At 40.9% G+C, this 10639-nt stretch overlaps 1 protein-coding gene across 2 annotated transcripts; it reads right to left on the bottom strand.

The window, feature by feature from the left end:
* Nucleotides 1-654: 654 nt before the first annotated feature.
* LOC110507445 (uncharacterized) lies at nucleotides 655-5639 on the bottom strand. Of its 2 annotated transcripts, none has more exons than XM_021587444.3 (7): nucleotides 5360-5639; nucleotides 4332-4452; nucleotides 3939-4114; nucleotides 3663-3808; nucleotides 3369-3537; nucleotides 3138-3250; nucleotides 655-2626 (listed from the first exon to the last, which is right to left on the bottom strand). In XM_021587444.3, the coding sequence occupies exons 1-7, from the start codon at nucleotides 5418-5420 to the stop codon at nucleotides 1667-1669; spliced, it is 1746 nt and encodes a 581-aa protein (XP_021443119.3). In that variant the 5' UTR covers nucleotides 5421-5639; the 3' UTR covers nucleotides 655-1666. The 2 variants fall into 2 exon arrangements, with proteins under 2 accessions (XP_021443119.3, XP_021443120.3); XM_021587445.3 differs by having other exon boundaries at nucleotides 3369-3516; nucleotides 5360-5636.
* Nucleotides 5640-10639: the final 5000 nt, after the last annotated feature.

The raw sequence follows: 10639 nt of genomic DNA, 5'->3' as shown, positions 1-10639 counted from the left end.
TAACCCCATTCACATACTGTATGTCTGTTTAACCCCATTCACATACTGTATGTCTGTTTAACCCCATTCACATACTGTATGTCTGTTTAACCCCATTCACATACTGTATGTCTGTTTAACCCCATTCACATACTGTATGTCTGTTTAACCCCATTCACATGCTGTATGTCTGTTTAACCCCATTCACATACTGTATGTCTGTTTAACCCCATTCACATACTGTGTATCTGTGTAACCCTATTCACATTCTGTATGTCTTTTAACCCCATTCACATACTGTATGTCTGTTTAACCCCATTCACATTCTGTATGTCTGTTTAACCCCATTCACATACTGTATGTCTGTTTAACCCCATTCACATACTGTGTATCTGTTTAACCCCATTCACATGCTGTATGTCTGTTTAACCCCATTCACATGCTGTGTGTCTGTTTAACCCCGTTCACATGCTGTATGTCTGTTTAACCCCGTTCACATGCTGTATGTCTGTTTAACCCCGTTCACATACTGTATGTCTGGTTAACCCCATTCACATACTGTATGTCTGTTTAACCCCGTTCAACCACTGTATGTATGCTCTTTACATACTGAGATGAATAAACAGAAACTATCAGATCCTTACTCAGAAAAATAACACAAGACAAAATACAACGTGACTTCAGATGAACACAGTTCATAAATACATTATTTGTGTAAATATGTAGAACGTGTAATGAACACAGGATTGGGAAGTCCAAAGGCCAGTAAATATAGGAAAACCCAGTCACATATGGGGTAGTCAGTTAAAACATTTTCACAGCTATCGTCAGCGGACTAGATCCAAATTACATTCTGTTTGACTTTCAGTAGCTGCAGTTATTAGTAATAATTGACCTATAAACCTCACGATAGAAAGAGATATGGTTGTTTTCTTTGTAAATTGATCAAATGATCTCTCGGGTTGTGGTGCACGCAGTGTTGGCTCCCCTTTTCTACGCTGTAGCTACCTATAGTTGGGGTTATGTGGTCAAATGTGAGCATTTTCTGTGGAAAACTCACCAGATGAGTCTGACCAACATTGATAAATATCTCAACATTGTAACTTGTAAAACTTGTTTTCACAGAGAGCTTGTAGAATCCTTCATGATGATGACCTTTGCAATGCTGTTATAATCCACCCTGTCGCCCCATCTACCGAGTCAAAACCGTTTCCCTCCTTTTTCCTCCCACACTTGTTTCACTTCTGGTGAAATGCTTCTTGTCAGTTGAAATGGGTGAAGGGGTGTCAGAAGGGGGGTTTCCCATCTCCTGCTCAAATCTCTAAAGACCCACCAAATAGCGGCAGCCAACAGCTGTGTGCTGTTTTGAAAATAAGCTCAACCTAAGTTTTCTTTGTTCAATAACAGTTGACAATGTCAGTGACTGCTTTAAGTGACTCCTCGGAGTTAACTAAAGTGAAGAAACATGGTAATTTATTCACAAAAGGTAACAAAAAAGGCTCCGAAAATATTTAAATAGCTACAAATAGAATTATGGTTGCTGATTTCTTTTTTCAGTTAGGAAAAGGACTGTTTACTTGAAATGGCATACAAAGGGCTTGTAGACATATCGCATGACTCCCCACAATCTGCATTGCTAAACCAACTCTTCTGTGTATCACACAGTGTCCTCCGTTTGTGGACCATGTCAACCAAATGTCACTTCCAAATCACCCAGAGAAGGAAGCATAGTGTTCACGCTGCAGTTCAGTCCTCCCTCCGGTGGGGGCAACTCTGATAAAGCCGTCAGAAGTGGAAAGGATTCAACGATGCATGTAGGCAGGTGGGAAAAGGTTACTGAGTCCTCCAAGTTCACCACCGTTTCTATGTGGAGATTGTTCGTTTTATAGCTGGAGCACGGAGATTCCATCTCACATATGTCTCCTGTGAGACTGCTGCAGTTTAGCTGCTCCTCTGTCAAACTAAACAGGGCTACAGACTGTCCACCGACACTCCCCTCACAGTGTCTTCTTGTCTGGCACCAAACACATTGTCTTGCCCCTAAACAAACACATGCCATGTGACCTGACCTGTATCCCAAAACAGGATCAGCCATAACTGTTTCGCATGAGATTTGTTGAAAACTCTGCTCTGTCTCAGTAAAATGAGAGTCCACCGAAGAGGGACTCTGGCTCCGGTAGCCATCCCCTGTGACCATTACCATCCCAGGCAAGATTCCACAGTCGTCCCCCTGTAGACTCCCAGCACACCCTAACTGGCAGCCCAGCCCCACCCCACTGTCCTCTTTCAGGCTGATGTTTATGTTATTCCTCCTATCCAGCAGGGGGGGCTCTCCAGTTCCACTCCTGCTGCTGATGGCACTCTCTGGTGCTCCCAGGCTTCCACAGCCACTGTCTTCTTGCTTTTCCGGACTCCTTTCGTTTCCATTCCCAGAAATGTGTGATTTAGTGCAATCCCCACTGCCCAGACTCGTCCTTCTGTCCTCTCCTTCTTCCTGCTCTCCCTTGCCTGCTAGAGTAGTCCTTTCGTCGGCCAACCAGACCATGACATCAGTTCTGGCGGTGCTCATGAACCAGCCTTTGTCTGTGATGATCTCCACTGGGACATCTCCCACACAGAGAGGCTGCCAGCCACTGCCTGTGGATTTCTGAGGTAAAAGAGGACAACATTAGAGAACATTAATCCATAAACAAACAACTCCTTGAATGAGGAAGTGATCAATAACGGGAAATAGAATAGGCCTTTAGATTTGATTAAGATAATCAAGAGTTAAACAGAGAGTTTATATAAAGACTTCTTAAAAGCCTGGTGCTTCCCTATCTGTGAAGTTGCAGGAAATGAATGTATATGTGTGTTGTAGAACAGAGCACCACTTGTTTCCTCTACTGAGCCATTTACTTTATTTTCGTACTCCTTATATTGTATTATTTCTTATTGTTGTTTAATTGTCGAGAAGGAACCTGCAAGTAAGAATTTCATTGGACGATGTATACCATGCGTATCCCATACATATGGACAAATTAATAAAACCTGAAACTTCTACCTCTTGTTTTGCACTTTTAGAATACAGCGTTTTTGTCCTTTCTCTGAAGTGTCCTTTCCCTGAAGTGATTGACATAGTCAGTTCTGCATTAGTGAAACTGTTCAAAGAAACATACCAGTGCAACAGGCATTTTCTCAGGGCGCCTCAGGAAGCAGCAAAGGGCCAGCATGACCAGGACCCCCATCACGCTTAGGGTGGAGAAGGACACCACAGCAAGGATATACCACTCTGGTGAGAACAGAACTTGTGTTTAGCCGAATGATTTTAGTTAATAAGACAGTAGACATTAGGTATATGACATATCGGAATATGGCCACATAGAGCTGTGTAGTCTGAGTTGTATTACCTCGCTCTGGCAGCAGGAGGCACTGTTTAGGGGAGACCTCACTGGTGAATTGTCCTCCGTTGCCTGCAACTTTGAGGCAGACACAGTACTCCTGTCCCCAATGAAGAGACGTAAACCGAAACTCCGCCTTATCCTCGTTGTCTACATCCTTCAATTGAATGACAACGGTCTGCAAGTCAATACATGAAAATGTCAGTCAATACATTAACCTGAATATGAACTTGGATGAACCACACGTTATTATTTATTTTATTACATTAGACGTACTGCTTTTAAACCACGTCTGATCAGTACCTTGTTGTCCTGCCCTCTTCCCTGTAGGTAGATAGTATAAGTCAGGCCAAATGGGAAGATCTTTTTTAGTAATGGCTTCCTGTGAACACGGACTGTTACTGAACTGGAGGTGGCCAACAGTGTACTGGAGGGATGCTGCAGTTTACCTGGGAGAACAGGGGTAGTGGAGAAAGGTAAGTAATGGACAAGCGTTTGGCATTGTGTCACTATGAACTAGAAAGAAATGAGCAAAACCTATTCAACTCGGCCACTAAAACTTAGCTGTACTTGACTTACTTTCTCTGGGGTTGAACCTCTTCCCCCGTGACCATGCGGAGATGCTGTTCTCAGTGACCAGTCGAACCCGGACCTTGTAGACCATGAAGAAGTCACCGATAAGGTAGGACAGGTCACAATATGTCAGCTGGGTCCTGTCACAGCTGGTCACGTTGGTCCAATTACTATTGACATACCTGAGGAAAGACACGTGAAAGTAGCTAGATTAATTAGAATACTTTCTTCAAAGATGAGGAGAGGGTGGTATGGAAGAATGATTGAAGAGGGTAAAGGGGATAGAGTGGGCAGGGAGGACTCTGAAATGGATGCGGTAGCTAAGTGCGGTAGCTAAGTGACATGTCGGAGAACGAAGGGATGGGTGAATTAGGCTGACGTAATTAGTGTGGGGTATACCTGGCCATCTGCACCTGGTACTGAGCCAGTGGCGGGGCCCCTTCAGGGGAGTCCCAGAGCAACGTCACCTCCCCGTCCCATATGTCCACCGTCAGATTGACTGGCTTCAGTAGGTCTTTACCTGTCACAATTATAACATTCCAATGTTAAAGAATTTCTCTGCATTTTTCTGAGATTTTCAAAGTACAAATAATTCATAGGGAGCCAGAAAATCAATAAGTAAGGAGTTTTTCCTAGCCACCGTGCTTCTACATCTGCATTGCTTGCTGTTTGGGGTTTTAGGCGGGGTTTCTGTACAGCACTTTGTGACATCGGCTGATGTTAAAAAGGGCTTTATAAAAAACATTTGATTGATTGATTGAAGTAGTTGGTGGATTTCCTAAAGGGGACTACGTTTCATCAGGGGGTTTCTAAACCAGTTTCGCTACGAAATGACACAATGTTTACAGTTGACTCATGACAATATTTGCTCAAATTCCAATTATTCACTGTGAATTGTCTCTGGTTATTATTGATACATCCTCAAATTATAACTATATCATAGGAAGTCGACTGAACCACATCTTTTCTCTGTTGACTCATATTAACTAGATTCAATGTTTAACATAGACTAATCATTTAAATATCAATAACAATCAGCACTTAGTTTCTTTTTTTATGTATACGGGCATTACATTTTTAGATCGATGTGGGTCTTGAAACGTGTTCCATTTTGATAGGAAGGGCACATACACACTGAGAAATGTACAATATGCTACCACAAACCCTTTTGAAAGCTAAGCCACTATGAACATTTCTAAGTGCTCTTTGTACTAAGTAACAATAAAAAAAACAGTCAATGACAATAAGAAATAAAGTAGAGACATTATTTTTATATATAGAATAGTCTCACAAGTCTCTCTAAATGTAAGAACATTATATTTACAGCATATGCTGTATATATAATGTTCTTACATTTAGAGAGACTATTGTGAGAACTAAACAGCAATAACCAGCCATTTTGAATAAATTATTAAGGCTTTCATTACCTGACACATAGTCCGAGGTGATCAGGAGGGCAAGAATGGAAATCCACAAGGTCCAATCCATGTCCAATATATATTCTCTGATCCTTAGATAATCAGCATCATACTGTAGATATTGTCCACACACTTCTGGCGTACAGGATAGTACAGGATAGCTCAGCTAGACTCCTCTGTTGTGATATAGGAGACTTTACTCAGTTACAGTCAATAGTTGACATGACTCTCACAGTTCCGTTTGATTTGTGTGACAGTGTGAGGAGGCTGTGTGTTTATTTCCCCATATGACCTCACACCCCTTTATCTCTCTCTCTCTCTCTCTCTCTCTCTCTCTCTCTCTCTCTCGCTCTCTCGCTCTGCTGACAACGGGCTTCCTGTTCTGACTGTAGCATAGCGCTTCCCTCTTCTCACTCTTCACCCCATACTTCACCCACATGTGTCTCTCCCTTCCTCCTCCTTTCACTTTCCATCTTTCCTCATAGACCAAGGGGGTTTACATACACTTAGGTTGGAGTCATTAAAACTAGTTTTTCAACCACTCCACAAATTTCTTGTAAACAAACTATTGTTTTGGCAAGTCAGTTAGGACATCTACTTTGTTCATGACACAAGTAAGTTTTTCCAACAATTGTTTACAGACAGAGTATTTCACTTCTAATTCAATGTATCACAATTCCAGTGGGTCAGAAGTTTACATACACTAAGTTGACTGTGCCTTTAAGCAGCTTGGAAAATTCCAGAAAATTATGTCATGGCTTTAGAAGCTTCTGATAGGCTAATTGACATCATTTCAGTCAATTGGAGGTGTACATGTGGATGTATTTCAATGCCTACCTTCAAACTCAGTGCTTCTTTGCTTGACATCATGGGAAAGTCAAAAAAAATCAGCCAAGACCTCAGAAAAACAATTATAGACCTCCACAAGCCTGGTTCATCCTTGGGAGCAATTTTCAAATGCCTGAAGGTACCACGTTCATCTGTACAAACAATAGTACGCAAGTACAGTATAAACACCATGGGACCACGCAGCCGCCATACCGCTCAGGAAGGAAAGGTGTTCTGTCTCCTAGAGATTAATGTACTTTGGTGCGAAAAGTGCAAATCAATCCCAGAACAACAGCAAAGGACCTTGTGAAGATGCTGGAGGAAACAGGTACAAAAGTATCTATATCCACAGTAAACCGAGTCCTATATCGACATAACCTGAGGGTCCGCTCAGCAAAAAAGAAGCCACTGCTCCAAAACCGCCATAAAAAAGCCAGACTACGGTATGCAAATGCCCATGGAGACAAAGATCATACTTTTTGGAGAAATGTCCTTGAGTCTGATGAAACAAAAATAGAACTGTTTGGCCATAATGACCATCATTATGTTCGAAGGACAAAGGGGGAGGCTGGCAAGCCGAAGAACACCATCCCAACCGTGAAGCACGGGGGTGGCAGCATCATGTTGTGGGGGTGCTTTGCTGCAGGAGGGACTGGTCCACTTCACAAAATAGATGGCATCATGAGGAGGAGAAATTATGTGGATATATTGAAGCAACATCTCAAGACATCAGTCAGGAAGTTAAAGCTTGGTCACAAATGGGTCTTCCAAATGGACAATGACCCCAAGCATACTTCCAAAGTTGTGGCAAAATGGCTTAAGGACAACAAAGTTAGGTATTGGAGTGGCCATCACCCTGACCTCAATCCTATAGAATATTTGTGGGGAGAACTGAAAAAGCATGTGCGAGCAAGGAGGCTTAGAAACCTGACTCGGTTAAACCAGCTCTGTCAGGAGAAATGGGCCAAAATTCACTCAACTTATTGTGGAAGGCTTCCTGAAACTTTTGACCCAAGTTAAACTATTTAAAGGCAATGCTACCAAATACTAATTGAGTTTGTAATCTTTTGACCCACTGGGAATGTGATGAAAAAAATAAAAGCTGAAATAAATCATTCACTCTACTATTATTCTGACATTTCACATTCTTAAAATAAAGTGGTGACCCTAACTGACCTAAAATAGAGACTTTTTACTAGGATTAAATGTCAGGAATTGTGGAATACTGAGTTTAAATGTATTTGGCTAAGGAGTATGTAAACATCTGAATTCAACTGTAGATACTTATTGCAGAGATATTTATTTCCTCAGATTGATCTGATCAGGTGCGTGTGTTTCACTTGTCTTACTTTACCACTGTAACATAACATAGGGTTTCAAATGGAAATATACATATTTGCAGTATGTCTCAATGTTTAACTCCTGTGAAATATGTGAAATTGTTTTAGCAAGTGTTAGTCATGAACAATGCACACCCAGTTTCTTTCTCAATCACTAGAATAATTCATTTAGAAAGGAGCTGACAGAAATATATCTGTCTGTTCCATGACTGTCCATCTCAATACTGCAGAAGTACGCAGAAGGATCGCTGTGATTCAAAAGGAGAGTCTACATCAACTGGCACTCGTCATAGATATCCACAGGACACAATATCAATTCGAGGTTGTGGAATAAATGAAATAAAATGTTTCCTATATTAGGGAAGCAGTGTGTCCATTATGCATAAAATGGGTCTCATCAAGCCTGTTTGGGTAGTCATGCCCTCTCTGGCCCTTAATCTCAGGACAAAGAACATGACCACAGCTCTGTGCATTTCCATTCAAGGCAATTTGAGAGTTGCTACTTGGGATGATGACGCTCTCTCTAAGTCCACATAGTTGGGCCCGAATGCATTAAAACTGTACCTGATGCATTTGAACAAGTAAAAATCAGCCTGGGTTTGATCTAACCCACCTGATCTAACCCACCTACCGCTCTTTGAGCGGTCTCCCCTCAAGGGGCCCAAACTGTCCCTAGATCTATCCACTCCGCACCCCAACAGCACTGCTGCATGCAGAGTCATACACCAAAATGCTTATAAGAGTTAGTTTCACACCATTGTGCTTTTACTTCCTTTCAGGGGGGTTTAGTTTCTACATGCTAACCTTTATCACTTCTGTTTTCTAGTCATGTTTTTGATTCTGAGAAAACAGTTTCTCTATTCTGTACATTATGAGAAAACACAGACCGTAAATCCTCTCTCTGACAATATCCTGTGTGATCTCGATCTCCGTAGCCGATGTGAGTAAAACATGCAAGGCCGCATGGCCAGACGAAATACCAGTACACATACTCAGAGCAAGTGCTGACCAGCTGGTGGGTGTCTTGACTGACATTTTCAACCTATCCCTGACCCAGTCTGTAATGCAAACTTGTTTCAAGCAGACCACCATAGTCCCCGTACGCAAGAACGCCAAGGTAACCTGCCTAAATGACTATCACCCCGTAGCACTGACATCTATAGCCATGAAATACTTTCAAAAGGTTGGTCATGGCTCACATCATGACTCACCTTCATTCCAGGCACCCTGGACCTAGGGCAGGGCAATATGGCCAAAATATTATATCACTGTATTTAAAAAAGAATTGATGGTATTTGACGGTATTTGATGGTATTTGATGCTATTTGATGGTATTTTTAGTTTTTGAATAATAAATGTTGTACATTTGCTTTATGACTAGTGAGTGATCCTAGGGTGGCAACACATACAATCTGAGTGATTTCAATGAGTCTTTCTCAATTCTGATGGTTTTATACTGTTCAATTCAACTTCAACAAAAACCAATTTCAGCACTTTTAGAATTTCTACATTTCCTGCACTCAATTGCAGTGGTGGAAAAAATACCCAATTGTCATTTTGAGTAAAAGTAAAGATACGTTAATAGAGAATGACTCTAGTAAACGTAATTGATAAAATGTACTTCAGCATCAAAAGTAAAAGTAAAAGTATAAATCATTTCAAATTCCTTAGCAAACCAGATGGCACCATTTTTTAATTTTTTTTATTTTTTTATTACAGATAGCCAGGGGCACACTCCAACACTCAGACATAATTTACAAACAAAGCATTTGTGTTTAGTGAGTCCTCCAGATCAGAGATAGAAGATGACCAGGGATGATCTCTTGACAAGTGCGTGAATGGGACCATTTTCCTGTCCTGCTAAGTATTCCAAATGTAATGAGTAATTTTAGGTGCCAAGGGAAAATGTATGGGGTAAAAAGTACAGTATTTTCTTTAGGAATGTAGTGAAGTAAAAGTTATCAAAAATAAAAATAGCAAAGTACAGATACCAAAAAAAAATGACTTAAGTAGTACTTGAAAGTATTTTTACTTAAGCACTTCACACCAATGCTCAAATGAGAATTTTCACACTGCCTCATAGGCCTGCACGATATGGGCAAATAATCTAGGACTTATTTTTAACCAAATGTTGCAATTGCGATTTGACTTGCGAATTAGAGCAAAACTGTCGGAATCGTGGAAGAATAATGACTATTCTAATTTTATAGTTAGAATAGAGTGGGTTCTTTGAATACAGTGTTGTTTGAGATGACAATTAATTAAAATGCCAAGGAGGAGTTATTGTGACAGGGTAGCAATGATGGGCATTCCGGCTCTTTTCAGTGAGCTGGCTCATTTGGCTTAGCTCACCAAAAAGAGCCGGTTCTTTCGGTTCCCAAACGGCTCTCTAAAAAATTATTATTTTTCAAGTCAAACGGTTTGCGAGAGTTTGTTATGAAAAAGAATGCTATTAAACATTTACATTTAAAGTATAACGTTTTAATGTATATACAGTGCCTTGCGAAAGTATTCGGCCCCCTTGAACTTTGCGACCTTTTGCCACATTTCAGGCTTCAAACATAAAGATATAAAACTGTATTTTTTTGTGAAGAATCAACAACAAGTGGGACACAATCATGAAGTGGAACGACATTTATTGGATATTTCAAACTTTTTTAACAAATCAAAAACTGAAAAATTGGGCGTGCAAAATTATTCAGCCCCTTTACTTTCAGTGCAGCAAACTCTCTCCAGAAGTTCAGTGAGGATCTCTGAATGATCCAATGTTGACCTAAATGACTAATGATGATAAATACAATCCACCTGTGTGTAATCAAGTCTCCGTATAAATGCACCTGCACTGTGATAGTCTCAGAGGTCCGTTAAAAGAGCAGAGAGCGTCATGAAGAACAAGGAACACACCAGGCAGGTCCGAGATACTGTTCTGAAGAAGTTTAAAGCCGGATTTGGATACAAAAAGATTTCCCAAGCTTTAAACATCCCAAGGAGCACTGTGCAAGCGATAATATTGAAATGGAAGGAGTATCAGACCACTGCAAATCTACCAAAACCTGGCCGTCCCTCTAAACTTTCAGCTCATACAAGGAGAAGACTGATCAGAGATGCAGCCAAGAGGCCC

This window comes from Oncorhynchus mykiss, chromosome 27 (assembly GCF_057628025.1).
Source record: "Oncorhynchus mykiss isolate SJ-2025 chromosome 27, ASM5762802v1, whole genome shotgun sequence".
NCBI classification, from domain to species: domain Eukaryota; kingdom Metazoa; phylum Chordata; class Actinopteri; order Salmoniformes; family Salmonidae; genus Oncorhynchus; species Oncorhynchus mykiss.
This window is presented reverse-complemented; position numbering and strand designations above follow the sequence as displayed.

What these genes read in the sequence shown, in the direction of transcription:
- LOC110507445 (XM_021587444.3), bottom strand. Translation starts at nt 5,420, where the DNA reads ATGGATTGGACCTTGTGGATTTCCATTCTTGCCCTCCTGATCACCTCG. An exon ending in GAAGAGGGCAGGACAACAAG is followed by an intron (nt 3,538 to 3,662) that starts GTACTGATCAGA and finishes ATTGACTTGCAG; the next exon opens with ACCGTTGTCATTCAATTGAA. An exon ending in AGAAAATGCCTGTTGCACTG is followed by an intron (nt 2,627 to 3,137) that starts GTATGTTTCTTT and finishes CTTTTACCTCAG; the next exon opens with AAATCCACAGGCAGTGGCTG.